This window comes from Blennius ocellaris (genome assembly GCF_963422515.1).
Source record: "Blennius ocellaris genome assembly, chromosome: 16".
NCBI classification, from domain to species: domain Eukaryota; kingdom Metazoa; phylum Chordata; class Actinopteri; order Blenniiformes; family Blenniidae; genus Blennius; species Blennius ocellaris.
The window spans coordinates 6,397,164-6,416,886 of NC_137665.1; the positions used below are offsets into that span (position 1 = coordinate 6,397,164).

Sequence of the window (19,723 nt, forward strand, 5' to 3'; positions counted from 1 at the left end):
CACACACGCCCTCACATCACATTTCAAGCTGGCAAAGCCACAAGGGTCTAATTACTGAGGTGTAGTATGGGCCCCATATGTGGTTACACTGTCCGGGAACCTAAAGCATCACATGGAGAGAAACTATGAAACAAAACGAGGACGGCGGCTTCATTACCTCCTTCTTAATGCTCAAACTAGTTTAACAAATTACCTTGATTCTGAGAAACTGTTATGGGAGTAAACTAGAAGAGAAAAAGAAAAAAAAAATCATGAATTCTCTGCTGTTTTAAGTGAAATGAAAAATGAAAACAAACACTAACCTTTTCTTCAGCAGGTTATCACACATGGAACACACTGATTAAAATGCATGATTTATTTGTGTGCCATGAACTATTTTGTGTTATTACAGTGCACAGAAGGTCTCATCAAATATGTATTGAGTTATTTCGATGAAACAATACCTTGAAAAGTGGTTAACAAGCATCACCCCTGTCATTACTTCTGTGAGTGGGGCGCCCTCTGCTGGCACAATCAGTGACACATTACCTGTGGCAGTTCAAATTTATAGATATAGACAAAAATATATTGTAATACTATTTAAGATGAATGCTATTCAATCCTCTATCAGGTTCACGGGCTGTTAACTGACAAAAACTGAATCTGTGCTGCATCCATCTTAAAGACAGAATGCAGATTTCTCTTGAAGCACACATTTTGTAGGTGAATCGCTTCAGTCGCTGCAGATTCGCAGCCATTCACCAAAGTATAACACAGTCCCATGTCTTCGTTAAATGATTAGTACACTGAGTTCAAATAACATGAGATACAAATGTTTATTAATCAGTCATCATCATTCACTATTATTAATCTCCGTGAGCTTACCCTGTGTAATACGTGATGAACCAAACAGAAGTATACAACTATTGACACTTGCATTTACACCTATTTTTTTAAACTTAAGATCAGTGACCAGTGGGCACCCAGTTGTCAATATATATATAAAAAAAAAAAGGTTAAACTTTTATGTTTGAGTCGAAGGAATGTGATCTCATGCTTAATAGTGACGGCTGTGCTTAATAACCGAAAGTCAGTGCAACCTGCTCAGTAGTCAGTCAGACTCAGAGTCCAGGACAATGGCAGGGAAGTGCTCCCCTCCTTCCCCCAGCAGTGAGTACAACTCTCTGAGCACACTGGGGTTGGGGCATCCAGGTCCCGGCACGATGGAAGCCAGCTGAGGGGAGAGAGTGTCCAACAGAGCCTGTCACACAGCACAAGAGAGAACGACATCACAGGTATTATTCGTTGAAGAAAATTTTTTTTTTTTTTTTTTTTGTGAGTTCCCTATTAACAGATCACCGACAAAGGCAATTAATACAATCTGGCGCGTCATCTACCTGTTCGAGGTGAATCTCCTGCTGGAGCAGCGCCACACTCATGCGCAGCCTCTCCAGCTCCTGGAGCTCCACCGCTGCAGTGTAGGTGACAGTCAGGGGCAGGGGTGCAGCCATCCCATCTCCCCACACACCATATGCCCCGGTGGTGCAAAGACAACCTCCCTCTGGCCTCCATCGATCCCATGCTTTCCACTCTGACGGAAAATACGTTTATTTTTAGAGCGCGAGCAACCGTACCCTAAAACGTTTTTCTGCTCTGTTGCCTCATCTTTAAATAGCTAGATCCTTGCCCAGCCATGTCAGGAGGGACAGCTTTAAAAACCCCACTGTCACGGGGAGGGGGGGTGTCTGTGGAGGCCAAGGAAAGTACTGATCTGGCGCTGAGGGTTCACCCGGCTCTGTTTTCATTTTCCATATGCCAAGATGGAGAGGCTGCATTAGCTCGTTAGCGCACTGCCGTGGCCACAATCGTTTTTCAAAAGCTGACAAAATGCAACAAACGATAAATCCCTCAAGAAAACAAAAATAAATAAATAAATGAATAAACCTCTGTTATGTGACGCACGTTTGAATGTACACGATCGCGAAAGTGGATGAGAAACGGTGAGAAACTTCTCTGTCACTCGAGCAGCATGTGTGTGTGCTGAACTGGAGCTTTAACTGGTAAACATAAACAAACCAACCCTCCCCTCCCCCCGAAGGTGATAGGGTCACTTGTGTGGCGCGAATGGAAAAAATGTCTAGGCATTTAGCTTCATTATAACAGCATCACAAGGGCCAATGGAAACTGTACAGCGATACGTGAAGGTGGGACTGACCAATAAACACGGCAACCTACACATTGCTGTGCAGACGAGGATCAGAGACAAACCACAGGTCATGAATTATCTGCCAATGTGCTGTTTGACAGGAGGTTCTGTACTACATAATAAAGTATTTATTGATTCAATTGTTTTACACCTTGATCGCCTTCACAAGGCCTGGCGGGCATTTATTTGTATGACCCAATGTGTTAAAAGTGTAGATAAACTTCCTTAAAGAAAGGGACAAAGGTCGCAGTAAGCACCGGGGTACCCAAAACCAACAAGTGGCTGGAGAATAAATCCCAATAACAGATGTAGGTTCTGGGATCATAGGTGAACAAGGTGGTTCCCCTGGCATGTCATGAGCAAGTGTTGCCTTCTACCTCTGGCCTCTCCAGCAGCTCCTCCACCCAGCTCTGGGAACTACGAGCGCTGGTGGCAAATCACACTATGTTTCCACCACTATTCAGCACTTTTTGAAGTTTCGTTGCCACCGAGGGGGGTGTCTGCTAAGTTTAACTGCTGCTATTTCTGTGCTTCTTTGACATATTTTGAAGTTTCGCCAGATCATAAATGGTCTAAGAGAGCAGCCTGTATGTATTTGCCTAATAAATGAATTTCTTCCGGTGCTGCAGAACACGTTTAAATTCAGTACAATATAGTTTTTAATTTTACTCATATGTAGTGTCGGTATATTTATGAAAAGTGTAGCATTATGATGCAAGAGATTCAAGACATTGAATACAGATTTGTTGAGATCACTTTATAGCTGTTTTGATTGTTTAACAGTTTTTGACTTTTTAGCAGATTTACCAACGGTGTTCATTATTTGACCTTTTTTCAGTCACTTTATTTTATTTATCCTATTCACTGGTTTCTGTTTTACTTTCTTTCACATTTGAGTGGTTCAGTTCACTTTGGCTGCTTAGCTTTGTTTCTTGCTCATTGTTCTCCACGGATCAAACATACAGGTGAACTTGATAAAAATGGTAGTAAAGAGCAAATTTATTCCAAGAAGAAGGAAAGACAATATTTTCTTCGGAGAAGTTTCATTTATTTGAATGTATGCATGGGCAGCTTTGCAATATGACCACATATCACATGTAATGAAACGCAGCAGACAAGTGAAGGTTATTTTAGTTGACAAAATATTGAACAATCTCATTTAGGGCTGTAGAATTTTGTAAAGAGTTGCAGGGAGCTGTAGGTTTCTGATCTCTGCTCCAGGAGAATCGGTCTAAGAAAACAATCCCATCACCTGCAGGTTGTCACTGTCCTGCTTATTCGTAAATGTTGACAAGATTCAGAGCAATCTCCTATTTCGACTGGCCTATGGCCTGCTATGACAAGAGACAAATAAAGAAGACAGATCAAACAGGATCCTGACCTTGTTTCACTCGATCTGCAGATTGTCGAAGTTCCTCTGCTGTCAGCATCACCTTTTCATTCGTCAAACTTGAAGCAGAGCTGTTTTCCTTACCACCTGTACACACAGTTGAGACAAATTTGAGATTACAAAAACGCATGCATGGGAAAAAAAAAACGCATGCAAGTGCAGGTTGGGTTGTGTAATGTGACGAGAGTTTGGTAAATATACTGTATTTTGTTTTGCTTACTACTACATCATCTCAGCTGTCCCGGATCCAGGGCAGTATTGGCAGAGGGAATGCTTGACACTGATATATCCACCAGTGCTCAATATCCCTTTCAAAGTCATTTCCGGCCAGTTTTGTGTGGTTTCTTCCCACATTACTGTTTTCACACCTACGTACTTGTGTCATCAGGCTACTCCATTGTCCCCGATTCTTCCACTTCTCCTTCTACTACTCTACCGCTCACCCGGCGCTTTGTCTGACCCCGAGGCCTGTTCCTCAGGAATCCGCTTTGCGAGACAGAGCAGAAGGTCACGTCCTCTGTGAGTCAGTCTGTCCACTTCAGCTCTGGTCTGATCGGGGCTGCCACATGGCCAGTCCTTGGGAAACTACAGGGAGGGGGTGGTGGGGGGGGGGGGCAGAAAGGTCAAGGCCAACCCACGGGGCGAGAGGCTAGTAAGTCAAATGACCGAATCTACTCAGAAACACACTTGCTGCTTGTTCTCCTTGAGTATAATTACAGGATGTGAAACATATGTGAAGCCTCTCTGGCTTTGCTTAAAAAAAACAAAAAACAAAAAACAAAAAAAAAAGGAAGGATACCGTAGCTCTCATTCTCTCCATGAAGTGACTCCTCCCAGGCGCAGGTTTCCTCTGTAGGTCACTGACTTTGTCCCACAGTCTAAACATAACGCAGCGTCGGAAAGTCAGCACTCAAACACACACACACGCTGAAAGCAGGAATAATCACCGGCAGACATTAACTACCTGTTTTGCTTGTTCCGTAACGATTGCCACTTCGTCGCCTGGTCAGAAGACACCCTAACCCTGTGAACCAAAATTAAACCCTTTTTTCTCGAGAGTGAACGACAAGCTACGGTTTCAGTTTCACAGTCCAGCTGTGCAAAACATACCCAGTCTGCTGATGCACGCTGCACGCGCCAGACTCATCTGCATGTGAAAAAGCCACCACCTTATTTGAAAAAGGTGTGGGGACGGATGCGGTTTCCCCCGGATCGCTGGCACTCAGCACGTTTTTTTTAACAGTCTTGTTTTTAGGGAGCAATGTCGACAAACCCTGATCAGCCGAGACAAACCCTGACACATCCCCGTGGTGCAAAACCTTCACAGATGAAACGGGACGTTTTTGGATCATCTTCTTATTTGTAGCTTTAGCCGGCTTCCGGGAGTTGCTGCTCGCAGGTCTTGAGACCAGGGAGGAACACACTGATGATCCAGCTTTTCTGTGTACTTTTCTGTCAAGGCCGCCAGATTTAACGGTATATTTGACAGCTGTATGACTCCCTTTCGACGACACAGACGATCGACGCGTGTCCATGGGAGCGCTAGTAGCGGCGCCTGACTCCCTTGGAGATCCAGGCAGTTTGTTTTTGACAGGGTGTTTTTTAGATGGCTCTGAGCCCGTGCGAACTCGAAGGGCTGTCTCCAATGCTCGCTCAAGCAGTTCAATATCCTCTATTTCCCCTGGTGAAGCATCTGTGCCTGAAAACACAAGCGTATGCTTAGCTGATTTTACTATTGGTGCTTCATTCATTGAAAGTGCACATTTATTAGAACTGCCCTCACACACAGCATGAAATAGTTAGCGTGTACATACAATTACCTGTTTCAGCGTCATCTGCTACTTCAGACTCCTCAGAGCCTGCCATTGGATTCTGTTCTCTGTGGAAAGAGATTTGTCGTTACTATACGCTCAAATCAACCACAAGAATAACATCTTAAATTACAATAAACGTGATGTATCTTTTCATGTTTTCACATGCAAAGAACATGTGCTCTACCATCGAGGTTACGACACTTTACTGTGGATCCCACAATTGGTTTTGTGTGGCAAGAGACAAAAAAAACCTCCAAACAAACACCTATTGCCAGTTATCATTGGAGGGCATAATTAAGGGTGACACAAGCTTAAGGATAAAATAAAAGAAGTGTGGTGCATAAGAACACTGTAAATCATTTTGATAATTGTTCAAATTAATGTTTTATGCTTTATACCCGATGTGTTTGTTCCATCTTCTAAATGACATTAAATCAGAAACAATTAAGGTTCGCCTTTAGCAAATAATTAAGAAATTATTTAATTAAGAAAAAACTGATTGTTAACAAATAGAATATGTATATGTCTTTTAAGTGCAATATTTATTTCTGTGTACAGCATTTTGTTAAAGATGGATTGAATATTACTGCAGAAGCGATGCTTCCATAGAATTAGTATTGTGTAATTTCTCATGGCTCCGAGAACCATATTTAAAATCCCAATTTATCTGCAATAACATCTTTGCAGAAGTGAACTAAATGAGAGTTTTGATCCGGCTCGGTATCTATATGTCGCCTATACTTTTTTTAAATATACGTTTACTGGTGTGATTAAGAAAAGGCACTGCTGGGATTCGAACCCAGGATCTCCTGTTTACTAGACAGGCGCTTTAACCAACTAAGCCACAGCGCCGGTGCCCGATGCCAACGAAGACGCAATTTCATAGTTCGACTGAGCACATTTGTGCTGATATTCTTTTGCAACACTTTTGCATCACTGACTTCCTACATTTCAATTAATGCTCCAGAAAAACTTTGTAACAAGACACCTGCAATGGGGTTAGCAGAACATGACATTTCAGCAGATGGTAAGTCCAAAAAACAGTTACTTACAAGCTCTGCAGCAGCTCTCTGTATTGTTGAATACTGTCATTAATCTCGGTTTGGTGGACTTTGTAAGACTTGATGAGTTGCTCGACCGTTGACACGAGCGACATGCTTGTTTCTCTCACTTCTCTGCCATGTCGACAATGAAACAAACCAATAAACGTCAGAACGTCAAAGTATACACTTCGAAGCTGCACTCAAGACAACGCACGTTTAAACCGACAGTATTAAATGAAACGATCCTTCATCAAAGAGCTTGACATAACGCTATTTTACATTTTTATAAAAACTAATTCGTACTAACCCGCGAGCTCCAATTTCACGGATGCGGAAGTTACGTTTATCTCGCTGCAAAGTTGTCACGGTAAATAATAATAAAATATTTAAACGACTATTAAACACCATAACACCAGTTTATTGTTTTAATAAATGTATATTATGCATGTTATAAACACGTTGCACAAAAAAGTTAAGCTTTTTTTCCCCCCTCACCTCTCGCGAGAACTCACCACTAACGTGAACTATTGTGTTGCGTTCAGGAACAATCCGTGAAACATTTTTCTATCGCTTGATTTAAAAAACAAAGGTTGTCATCACCAATACAACCACGTTGTTTTAACGGGATCATTCTGTTTAAAAATGTTGAATATTCGGGTCTAAACATAATGCACAGAACGTTTACCTTGATCATGTTCACTTTTCTGTATCTATGAAAATATAGAAGACAGATGCTAGTCATAGGCCACACATTTGATAAATAGTGATCTGTCAGGGTGTGGTATTGGCTAGAGCTCTGGCCTTTCTGTGTGGAGTTTAATTGTGCTTCCTCCGATGGATGGATGGCTGGATGCCTGGATGGATGAATGAATTCAGTGAAATGAAAGCATACCCTACTAATTTTTCTCAGGGTATACAGTACATTCATGTTTTTAAATGTGAGTTTTGTGTCTGCTGTCTTTGTATTTTTGGTTCTGATCATTTATAATTGCTTTGTTTTTTTCATTTTGTTTTTTTAATTCCCAATTTTTCCCACTTCGCCTGTAAACGACCCCCTTCCTGTTTATTGAAATGCATCAATAGTGTTCAGTTCTCTGAGTATTTTAATGAAATGGCAACAGCTTGTTGGCCCCATTGGTGAGCAGTGAATCATTTTGTTAGTCTACTCAGAAACACAAACAACCCCCATGTACATTATTCATGAGCAGGACATATGAATCATATGGGCACAAAGTCACCTAAAAAAACCAAATATCATCTGACTTTGTTCTGAAACACTCAAGCAATACAGCAAAATTGCTCTTTAGGGAGTAAATGAGAAAATGTTGCAACAGCTTGTGTGTTGAAAGTGGATAACTGGAAAAACATTTGTAGTGCTGCGGCTTACTCATTATAGAACTCAATGAAGCATTTTTTTTCAGGGTAGAAGCGCAGGTGAAACATTTTTCTGCAATAAACTTTCATTATAGCCTCACACTCAGGGTATTTGTACCTGTATCCACCCTTAGAGGCAAATAGCCTTTATTGTTATTTATTACAAATACAAATTACAAATTGATCATTATATTCACGCAATCACAGGGAACCAAAAAGGCATGCTACTATACTACTATACAATTTCCCACAATGTTATGATGTAGTCTCAATGCACCAGTTTTGACAATTGTGCATGAGTGAATTAGCAAATGAAGTGCATTAAACTCTGATTAATTAAGAGTTTACCCCACTAAGATTGTTCAAATATTTTTCCAAGCAAAACACTACCAGGGAAGAATGTTTTACAGCGAATGTGAGGAAAAATGGCAAAACAACCGCAAATATACAAATGTTGATGATTACAAATTATTGCAATTCATTGACTTCTGAAAAACTATGATCAAATTACACCACTGATCATTAATTTGAGTGGATTGCCATCTTGTGGTTATTTTGTTCTAGATCGATCACACGCTAAACATGCAAAAATTAAATTTGAAAGACATTTTAATGGATTTCCATTTCCTCAAAAATTACCTGATTTGATGTAGTTGTTATTTATCTGTTTTAAGTGTCCTTGTGTAAAATAGCTATATAAAAATTGTATTACTGAATTTTATGCATGACAGACATGAAAAAACATAAAAACATGAAGAGGTCATAAAAGATGTAACTGGACTGAAAGAGCGACAGAAAAACGTATATAGTTGTAGTCAGATTTTTTTTTGCTCACGTCTTGTCATTTTTTCATTCTTTCAATCCCTTGATATATCCCTTGGAAATATTATTATTTGAAAAAACCTAGGTCAGAACAGAACAGAAATGTATGCAGGGGGAAGAAGACGAGGCACTCGTCAGAGAACTACAGATTTAGTTTACGAACTACAAAGTGACGTCATACGTCATAGACAGCGGAGGCCACGAGGGGGCGGAGCTGCGCACACTGTTGTTCTGGACCTCCGCTGCTTGCTTCTTCTTCTCAGTCGAAAGGTTTGTTATGCTTATTGTCGTTACAATCCCAAAGTCAGAGAAAGTTCAATATATAAAGGAACGGCCAGCCCGGCCCATGTAAGGCAACGATACCCGCCTCATCCAAAGCGGGAACGAGTTTGCTAGGTTGTTAAAATGCTACGTTTGCTAGCTCTGAGCTAACTTAAGCTAACGTCATCCAGTAAAGTTAGCTTCGTTGTCCAAATGATGCTCCTGGCATATTACAGGATTTTAACATCACTTGAACAATTTGTGACCAAACGACGTGAGATACTGATGTTTCACCAGGACGAGGATCTGAACCGACTTGAAATGCTCCTAATAAATGGCCTTTTTATTTTTCCAGCACCAGCCTCCTGTTGTATCTGCCAGTGATTCTTTGAGGCTCCTGGCAAACGCCAGAAGGCGTGCATTGTGTTTCTGTGCCCTTTGTTTTGAGCTCAAGCTCGTAGGCTTTCTCCTCCATTTAAGCCACGCAGCCAGTGGTATCCTGTCACACAGCAGCAGCTTTCAGGCTGACATTGATTTATTTAATCTGTTGATTAAATCCGGGCCAGAGGCTTTAAATTAACTGGCAGAGGGCATATTTGGATCATTCACTTTATTATCACCAGCTGCTTTGTTTTGCTTATTAAATCCCTGCTGCCCTTTGGTAAGAGCTACTTTTTCAACTGTGTTTCTTAAGAGATCTGTTACCTTGATTTCGTTGGGAAAGTAATTTAAAGTTAGTTAACCCAACTGCTCTTATGGCTGTAATTATATTATCTTTTTTATGGTCTTCCTTGTTGATACTGTTGAAATGCCATTCCTTTTGTTAATTCTGTACTATGTTATGATGCGGTTTTACACCACAGTGACTGACAGCTGCACCCTAGCATTGTTCTTTTGTTTGCCATGACACTCCAGGCTCAGGTAGCAGTTACAGCCCTATATAGGTCAGTGGTCATTCATGGCTCAGTCAGAGTAGTTGTAATCACAGTTTATGTAAGAACTGCTATGTATACGCACGATTAATTGTTTATAATTTACTTGTAGTCTCATGTTTTGTGCTGATGACAGGGTAATCTCAAAGGCAGAAAGGATTGCAACACTGTCATTAGAGAAGATGGAGACAACAGCAAGCGTGTCTAATGGAGGAGGCCCTGTTTATGAGGAGAAAGGAGAAACTCTCAGGTAAGTCAGTGGCGAGTAACACATATTATTATCTTTATATGACATAATATTATAGACTGATCTCTTACCCCTCAGTCCCGAGGATCTGTCTGAGATGCTCGCAGCAGGAACAAAGGAGGTCCACGAAAAGGCTGAAAATACTCAGTTTGTCAAAGATTTTCTCAGGGGACGCATCCGCAAAGAGCTGTTCAAGGTCAGTCTGGAACAAATCTGAGGGGGTGACATAAAGAAATAAATAAATGAAGTGAATCTGTGCAACAACAAAAATCTAGATAAGCCCATAACAGTTGAACAGTGAATGCAAAAAGTGACTTTTTTTCCCCCTGTATTTTCTGAAGTGACGTAAAACACTAATTGTTTATTTTTGCTACCCCAGCTTGGCGCTGTGGCACTTTACTACACATACACGGCCATGGAGGAGGAGATTGAAAGGAACAAGGACCATCCCCACTTTGCTCCTCTTTATTTCCCAGCAGAGCTGCACCGCCACGAAGCTCTGGCCCGAGACCTGGAGTACTTCTATGGTCCCAATTGGGAGCGCGAGGTCAGCTGCTCCCCAGCAACCCAGTGCTACGTGGACCGAATCCACCAAGTTGGACGGGAAGACCCGGTGTTGCTGGTGGCCCACGCCTACACTCGATACATGGGAGACCTGTCAGGGGGACAAGTGCTGAGGAAGGTGGCACAGAGAGCTCTGAAGCTGCCGCCGACGGGGGAAGGTCTGGAGTTCTATCATTTCGAGGCCATCCACAGTGCCAAAGCATTTAAGCAGCTGTACCGAAGTCGCATGAACGAGCTGGACCTCAGCGTGGAAACAAAGAAGAAGCTGGTAGACGAGGCGGTCAAGGCCTTCCTGTTCAACATGGAGGTGAGAGGCCGGGCGGGAGGAAGAGAAACTGGACGCGTTGAATATGATGATGTTGCATGTGTGTGTATACGAGCATGTGCAAGTATATCAGCGTTTTCACTCGCGTGTTGTAATGTGAGTTTTCTGTTTTCATTGTCAAGTTTTAAATAGTGATCATGTATATAAAAAATAATAGATTTTCCGTAAAGAAGAAAAAAAAAGACTTGTTAAAACCCACTTTATAACAAGTTTATGTCAATATGTTAATGATGCTGTTGTGAAATTATGATCACTCAGCGCTGCATGTCAGAAAACTCCAAAGAAAAAAGTGAGAAAAGAATTTGCTGGAAGGGAATTCAGCTTTTCACAAAACTAATCTTTTTTTTTTTTTTTTAAACAATATTTGTTTGTTCTAAAACCTTTGTTGTTTGACGTTGTTTGTGCTGGCAGGTGTTTGACGAGTTGGAGGAGATGGGAAAAAGCATCCAGGAAGAGGTTCTCGATGCCGGCATGCCCGTCCACGGAGCAATGGGTGGAGACATCAGCAAGTGTCCCTACTATGCTGCACAGATGGGTGAGCTGAGTGTGTCTTTGAGCGCAGTTCTGAAAATCTTACTTTGTTTTCTGAGGGTTTTTTTTTTTTGTGTGTGTGTGTGTGTCCCCTTGTGCCACAGCCGCGTCTGGTGGAACAGCGTATGCCTGCCAGCTGGCCATGGCTGTACTGCGACACCCCATAGGGCAGGTGCTCTGTGCGACTTGGTGCGCTGTCTTAGCGGGATTCCTTGCGTGGTACCTGATGTGACCTGATCCTCGGTCCATTGCCCTGCTGCTGGGTGACAAAGTGCAAAAGAGGAACGTAGACGGAAGGACAGTAAGGAGACTGAGAGAAATTCCCACCAACGGTGTACCATGTCGTTATTTAGTCACACATTCAAACTCGGATCCAAGCCTATTTCAGGTGTCCAAGAATTGGAAAATTAAAATAGGCTCAGATCTCTGTCCAGCTGTGCAATCCAAACAAAAAGAGCTAAAGGACCATTAGGGTGTTGATGTTATCCATGAAGCTGCAGCTCTGCTGCTTTCAATAAGATCTGACATGATGATACATTGTTGTGCAGATATGTGACATAATTGTCATTGTCAGTCAAAACGAATTCAGTATTTCAGTTTAATTGTAAGACAAAATGTTCCAGGTTTTTATAAACGGTGATTACATTTTTTAGCACAAGAGACAAATATGAAAAAGACCCACTTACACAAATTTACCTTTCAGATTTCGAATGGTTCTAAAAAGCATATAAACTGATTGAGACGCTACATCGCTAGTAGCTTCATTCTGCTGTCTTCATAGGGCTGAATTGAAAAATCCTATTGATTATGCAAAGTGATGATCGCCAGATCAAATGTGCAAATATGTCAGTTGACTGACTTTTCCCAGCTCTTTATCCTTGCCATGATCATTATGTGATTTCATAATTGAAGTGATTTTTTTTTTTCTCCTAAAAATCCCAGCTGGCTGAATAATGATATCTTATTTAACTAAAAAGTGAGGAATTGACAGCTTGTGCTGATCAGGCCTCGAGTGAGGCAGTTTGCAAGTTTCAACTTTTGTCTCTTCATGGCAACCATTACTAGGTCACATTTATTTCCCAGAAGCTCGTGTTCATCAGTCCTGAAAGCTAGTAATAGGATTCATTAGCTTTTGGCATGAAGGTGGTAAATAGCTTTTGAATGCAAGTAATTATGCGGAATGTGTTAATATCTGCCAATGCATGTTCACCTATGCTATTTTACTGTTGCAATCATTTGTGATAGTGCATCTTCTATTAGAGTAGGACAAAAAAAAACCTGCCTGTTGACTTAATTGCACAGCTTAAATATCCAAAAAGGAATGATGGAATGAATCATTGCTGATTTAGTCACACCTGCCTCTGGAGCCTATATTAGGACCAAATGGTGATTCAACGGTTTTAGAAGGAAAATAACCTTTTTTTTTTTTTTTTAATAACAATGCTTTGTCAGTCTTGTAATATACATTTACTTGAACGATATGTATATCTGAGTGTTGTTATTATGAACTGATAAAGAATGTTAAAACTTATGTTTATGTATCCATTTCCTATGGATATACCTCAATAAAATCTTCTCGACCTGCGTCGTCATCACCAATACTGTATGTTAAGCTGAATGCAGTTACATGTGTACAGTATGTTAAGCGTACTTGCACTTCAGTAAGCGTAAAGATGAATATTTTTCCTGAACTTTGTTCACTCTTCTGCGGCAGTTTAGACTCGGATCAACCAAAACGGACCAGCGGAAAGCAACAGGTTCCCGTGCTGTTATTTGCACAACACGTTCATGCAGAAATGGATGTGCAGTTTTTGTTTTTCATTCAGGACGACGGTTGTCGTGCAGCTGTTAAGATATTAAGACACAGAGAATAGAAATAAAGATGTTTTGTATGAGTCTCAGGTTCACGTCGGAGTTAGATGGCAATACAGTACATTGCCTGTGGAGGATTGATGCAATGGCTGCCCCATACACACTTGTGTGTTTCATGTTATTTCATAATGATGCAAGCAGTGGGCACGTGGATTCACTTGTTTTTTTGTTTTTTTTTTGGAGAAATGGAAGGGACGTAATGGTGATATATTGAACTCACTTGGTTCATTCATGTTAACTTTGGATTGCATTTTCATTAACTCTGCTCTTTTCCCTTCGTGTGTCTATTAAAAGCTTTATCAGTGACTTTACTAGAACACTCAATGTGTGAGATTATGCTGTCAATAATGAGTTCAAATGTTTTCATGTTTCATGATGAAATAAACTTGATTCATTGGGACTGGAGTTTTTTAATCTGCTTTTATCAAAACAAAGTGATCTGTTTATAAATTGTGCCACATTGATAAGAAACATGCATTTGTAGGATGAGCTGGAGAGCTGAGTGTGTTGCACCCAATCTCCGCCAGAGAGATTACTCCCAATTCAGGTGTTTTGTTTAGACGCAAGTTAAAGTTTTGTTATAGTATGAGGATAGGGATGTAGTTAATACAAGGGGGCATTAAATATTTGGGCCACACACAAAGGGATTGTCATTCAAATGTTTACACTTCATTAACACTTGAACTTTGCTCACTTGACTTCTCATTGAACGCCACGTGACAACACTGAATGGTTTGACTTTTTATTAGCGTTCTGTGCATCAGATGAAATAGTCTTTTTTCTAAGACCAAAGCTTTATTTTAACTGTACAGTAAAATTGCTGCATGTATGATCTATGTACAAAGGTGATTACAGTTAGGACCTAAAGGATTTCCCCCCCCCCCATCATGATGTGAAGGGTTAAAGATAGATCAATCAGTGCTCACGGTTCAGGGGAGCCTAATCTTTCCACAGCAGATTTTTGTTTAACAAAAGAAAGGAGAAAAGTATCCACTGCCCACACCTTCACATGGCCCTGCAGTAACAGTCAGAGGTAAACTAAGATGATGCTGAAGAATCGGTGGGAGTCTCACATGAAAACACATTCAACACATACACATCCAAAAAGGACTGGAATTTAACCACTTAATCCCAGATTAACTTTATAGACTATCTGTAGTCTTTGTCAATATATTTTGGTGCAGGTGAACTCTGCTGTCACCATTCTGTTGGTAATCTATAAAAAATCCCACGTGCATCGGCTGCTCAGAGGAAGACGCTTTGCTGCCAGAATGGACGGCGAGGCGATTAGCAAACTGGAACGTCCTCTCGTGTGGATCCAAGTAATGGTCGAGCTTAAGTTTGTTCTGCTTTGACTTTGTCACTCCGGTACTGATTGGACAGGTCGTTCCACTCCCAATGCTGCTCTTTCCTCTCTTTCTTTAGCATGTGGCTATTGTGACGTCATCTCGTCTCCCTCTGACGGAGCTTCTCAGTTCCACGATGATCTTTTACCTTGAAGGACGAAACACAAACATTTGTCGTCTCGATTTGAAAAGATGCCGACAAATGACTACAACATCATGATACCTGGCCAGACATCCAGCTAAATGTTGTGGTGGGTGCAAGTGTGACAGCCACAAACCAGATGCCAAAAAGTGCTGTGTCATGAATTTGTCTTTTTTGTGAACAACAACACAGAAAAACGGAAGTTAACATTTATGAAAAATGAACAACCAGTCCTACCTGGTTTGTGACTGTTACGAAGCACTAAACAATTTCTTTAATTTGGAGAAGAAGCCTCCTTCTTGTGTCAACTCTGCCTCCTCCTTGCTATGCACACTGTGCCCTGCCTCAGACCGCTTACCACCGCTGCCCCCACCTGGACAGAGATCAACACTGCATCAGCGCAAAGCTTTCCTCGTTTAAGCCCGATTTCAGTGGAATAAAGATGCACAGGAACTCAATGGAGCTGTGGTAAGGATGGGAAGAAGCAAGGAAATAGTGGCTAATGAGTGAGACCGTCTCCTCACCTGTGGTGGTGGCAATGACTCCATTGACCGTCCCCTCGACCTCCGTCTCATCCTCAGCGTAGCTCAAAACCAGAGCTTTCTGTCTGTCCGTCAGTGTCCTGCAGACAAACACAATGTCGTGTTGCAGCTGTATTAAGCTCACTGAAGTTTTTTGTGTGTGAACAAAACAATGTTTGAAGTCTTACATACTTGGGTATTTTCATTTTAACATGAAGATAATGATCTCCGAAGCCGTGGCCACTGATACGTGCAATTCCTTTCCCCGATAGGCGGATCCTCTGGTCTGACTGAACGCCTGCAGGGATCTGCAGATGAAAAACAAACAAACAGTTATTACAATGCATGTATGTATGTATTCGAAATCTAACAGGAATGTGTGTGTGTGTGTGTGTCTGCTTACGGATAAGTTGAGTGTTTCGTAGAGGCCCTGCGTTCTGGCTGAGCCACCCAGGATGGCTTGTGCCACCGAAACATAAAGGTCAGAGTGGATGTCGGCGCCGTCCCTCCTGAACACGGGGCTTTTCTCCACCTGGACACGTCGCATGCAAACACAAGATCGGATCAACAGCAGCAACAACACAGTTGTGATCATTGAACAGATCACTGTTACTTTACCAAATACACTGACTTGTGCTATGCAGGTTAAAAACCAAGAGTCTCTTGATTCTTCCATACAACAACAATATAGTGAGAAAAACCCAATGAGGAGACACTGAGGTGGAAATGACTTGTTGTGAGATAGTAGATACCAACCCGAAATGTAATGAACACTTCTTTCTTTCCAACAGGCATTCTGACAGTCTGGCTGTCCTCCACACCTAAAAGCAAAAATTCAATTGAATACATTTTTTTTCCTTTATTAGAAAAAGTACGACAATTATTATTTTTGTTTGTTCAAGTAACAACCTCTTAACAAGTTGTAGATTTGAAAGTTGAGAAGTTATTATGCTTATTATTAAGCTCCAATTTAAGGTAGTTTTTCTACAGCAATTATGATTTGAGAGACAAAACCTGCAGCTTATCTCAGCTGTGTGTATAACTAATAAATTAAGTCTTTATTTTGGAGCCAAATAGTTTTCATGAATTATTCTAGTTGCCGTTTTTAATTGATATGCAATGAATATTTGGTAATAATGAATCTAACTCTAGAACTCTCGACATGTCTTTCCATCCAAATACTAGCATGACAAAAAAAACAACACGACATAGTCGTGTCTTGAAGACGGGTGACTATTTATGGTGATGATAGTAGAAAGAAAAGGAAAACATCTGGAAGTCTTGACATCATGTGAACCCTGGTGATGAAGTCACTGACCTGCAGGCACAGGAACCATCACAGTCTTCCTCTGCTTGGTCTGTCCGGAGCCTCGGCAGCCGGTACACGGGGTAGAAATGACGGTGCCTTTGCCGCCACAGCGACGACATGTCGAGCGCATCACGAATGGGCCGGTGTTCACCGTTTCCTAAAGAGCAAGGCAACTTCGTTTGTACAGAACATTAAAGCAACCAGGCAATTCAAAGACACTCTTAAACATCCGACGTAGAAAGAACTAAAGACGGGTAAGCGCGACAGACGCCTCACCATGCCGGAGCCGTTGCAGTGGTGGCAGTGTTGCACTTTAGTGCCAGGCTCGTGGCCTTTCCCATCGCAGCGCTGACAGGTTCCTTCGATGTTGATGGAGATCTCTTTGTTGACCCCCTTTGCCGCTTGAGTGAACGTCAGCGGCATAATGTACTGCAGCAAAAAGAAAAAGAAAATGTAAACGTTTGGAAAAATGCATTCATAAAACAAACTCAATTAGCATCAGCTGAGGTCTCATTGAAGGAAGGATTACTTAGTTTTACTTTCATTTTAGATCATTCTCACTAACCTCCTGTGGCTGATCAAAAATAGCGTTAAAGTCCCCGAAGCCACGACCTCCTGAAAATTCTCCAAAGATCTTGCGGAAGAGCTCCTCGGGGTCAACGTTGCTGGTCTGTCCACTCCAGTAGTGTTGCCCTCCACCAGCCTGACCGGCCTCAAAGCCCGCTGAGCCATACGTGTCGTACTGCTTCCTCTTTACTTCATCACTAAGAACCTGTGAGGAGCAAAGTTGAGAGAATAAAAGCAATGTCACAGACATTGCACTGAAAGCTTGAACAAACACTGAAACCAAACCTCATATGCTTCAGCCAGCTGAGCAAATTTTTCCTTAGCCTGTGGGTCGTCTTTGTTGGTGTCAGGGTGGTACTTTTTGGCCATCTGAGGGACAAAACACACTGTCACTCTCTTTGTGTGGCTCCCCAAGTTGAGAGATCCTCAAACAGTTGAGAGTGTATCACAAACCTGATAGTAAGCTTTCTTGATTTCTTTCTGGGATGCTGAGCGAGGTACCCCGAGGACCTGGTAGAAGTCCTGCTTGCTGCTCGCAGGGGCACTTGTGTGAAAAGACAGCTTGTGGACAGCATGGGGGGACGTGAGGCCTACAAGGAGTCCGGGGGAGACAAAGGTCAGGTTCAATAACTGCTACACTTCTATAGTGCTAAAAGGTGGCACCCGTCTGAAGTCATCTTATAAAACATTACACAGCCTGTTTACATTTCCTAACCATCTTTATACTTATGTCATTAACACATATTCACAATTACAATACAATTAGAATTAAAATTACGATTAAAGCGTACAGGTTTAGCCTCAATTATAAAAGCCTGCAAAAACGAAAAAAGCCTTTGCATGTGAAGATCACAAGACTTGTGCAGACTGGGTTAGTAGCTCTGCTGTATTTTGGAGGAGGTACATCGTTGTAGGGGAAACTAGCATAATCCTAGTCTGAGACCGGCTCTACTTCGGATTGAACTGGATGACAGCAGGGTTAGCGCAGCTGATTGCATCACACTCAATCAACTTTTTAAATGTGCGTCAAAAGTCACGCAGCACCGCTCCAAGCACTAATCTTCACCGCACAACTGCGCAGCTCCACGGGTTGAGCTGTCTCGGCCGCAATGTCTGGGATAATCGAATACATACTAACTATTGTAGCCTCGCCTAGCTTAGCCAAGGCCAGCCCCATATGGCTGGTGCAGCCCTCACCTGAAAGCCCTTTCAATGTCAACGCTGTGGCCGACCCACCGGACACCGGAGCCCCGCCACTCCACGCTTTTCCCGACCCCAGTGTGGAGAAACTCCTGGCCCCTCCAGGGCCGGAGCAGATAACAGCGCCGACAGCCTTCCGCTGTCCGGAGGACACGACGACTGCAATCCAGCGTGAGGAGCAGCGAGCAGCCGAGGACGCCATCATTCCTGCACTCCGTGACGGAAGACGCACTGCGCATGTCCGTCCGAAGCGGCGTGCGCGTACCCGGGAGGGCGCATATGGGGCACGCGCGCTTGATACGCGACGGTCTGTCTCGAGAGAGAAACGTCCAGAATGTCCCCAAACCTTTGTGAAAATTTGCACATATGTCAGAAGTGACGACCCGTTTTGTATTTTAAGGTCATTACTCATGTTTATTAGGATCCCGATGAGCTCACACAAAGTGGTTGCGAGTCTTCCTGGGGTCCAATGTTAAAAATATAAATTACATTTCACCAAACATTACAAAATGCATTAAAACGCATTGCAGTGACATTAATAATAATAATAATAATAGCAGTAAACGTTTTATCTTCTTTTATCACCATGGAAACGACCATTACTTGAGATGTAATGAACAAGATGTGGATTATTTACAAAGAATAATAATATGAACTCAATTATTACCCATTCATTTATTATTTATTTATTGACGCAGCAATCTGTAATAACCTGATAGCTGATATATATCAGACCAAAAGTCACACCACGTGCGTTCCGTACTGAAGACACACATTTACAGATACTGTCTACATATGGGTCAATTCTTAAGAAATTTCCGTTCCCGAACTAATAAATAAATAATTCGTAAAATAAAAATGAACTGTTTTCATCTCACAAAATAACAAAAATGAGGGCAAAGTCCGTTACTTCTACACTCACAAGAAATAAACTAGAAATTTTAAAAACAAACAAACCAAAAAAACTATTGCAATAGCTGTGGCCCTCAAAAAATAACTCGTGAACTCCAGCTTTTATATGTTTGATTTTTTAACAAAAAAAAGGAAATAAAAACCCCAAAAGGCAGGAAATATTTAGATGTACAGCGTTCGGTTCACAGAATCCAAACATCACCGTCTTAAAGATGTCAAGAAATCTGGAGAAAGAAAGATGTCAATTCTATATACATTTTTTCAATTTGTTATAATATTTAAGAACAGATCTATCATTCCTACCCACCTACTCTACAAATTTGTTTTATGTTTACATTTACAAAGACATACAGAATGGATTTAATC

General features: G+C 41.7%; 3 protein-coding genes across 3 annotated transcripts; 1 reads left to right on the forward strand and 2 right to left on the reverse strand.

The window, feature by feature from the left end:
• Window positions 1-273: 273 nt before the first annotated feature.
• On the reverse strand, window positions 274-6,829 carry tedc2 (tubulin epsilon and delta complex 2). Its single transcript, XM_080511906.1, has 11 exons — window positions 6,740-6,829; window positions 6,442-6,564; window positions 5,396-5,454; window positions 5,094-5,274; window positions 4,869-4,976; window positions 4,540-4,599; window positions 4,375-4,453; window positions 4,019-4,160; window positions 3,567-3,662; window positions 1,377-1,570; window positions 274-1,240 (listed from the first exon to the last, which is right to left on the reverse strand). Exons 2-11 carry the CDS (start codon window positions 6,543-6,545, stop codon window positions 1,091-1,093), a joined length of 1,173 nt encoding a protein of 390 aa, XP_080368032.1. The 5' UTR covers window positions 6,546-6,564; window positions 6,740-6,829; the 3' UTR covers window positions 274-1,090.
• A 2,042-nt stretch (window positions 6,830-8,871) lies between these two features.
• On the forward strand, window positions 8,872-13,760 carry hmox2b (heme oxygenase 2b). Its single transcript, XM_080510768.1, has 6 exons — window positions 8,872-8,898; window positions 9,958-10,071; window positions 10,147-10,264; window positions 10,448-10,939; window positions 11,369-11,492; window positions 11,593-13,760. The coding sequence occupies exons 2-6, from the start codon at window positions 10,004-10,006 to the stop codon at window positions 11,718-11,720; spliced, it is 930 nt and encodes a 309-aa protein (XP_080366894.1). The 5' UTR covers window positions 8,872-8,898; window positions 9,958-10,003; the 3' UTR covers window positions 11,721-13,760.
• A 330-nt stretch (window positions 13,761-14,090) lies between these two features.
• Window positions 14,091-18,684, reverse strand: dnaja3a (DnaJ heat shock protein family (Hsp40) member A3a; the record flags this gene model as incomplete). Its single annotated transcript, XM_080512059.1, is given in 12 exon segments — window positions 14,091-14,854; window positions 15,373-15,470; window positions 15,562-15,677; window positions 15,773-15,901; window positions 16,126-16,190; window positions 16,688-16,835; window positions 16,955-17,107; window positions 17,244-17,450; window positions 17,531-17,614; window positions 17,699-17,835; window positions 18,443-18,660; window positions 18,662-18,684. Coding segments are annotated over 12 exon segments (1,401 nt in total). The 3' UTR covers window positions 14,091-14,831.
• Window positions 18,685-19,723: the final 1,039 nt, after the last annotated feature.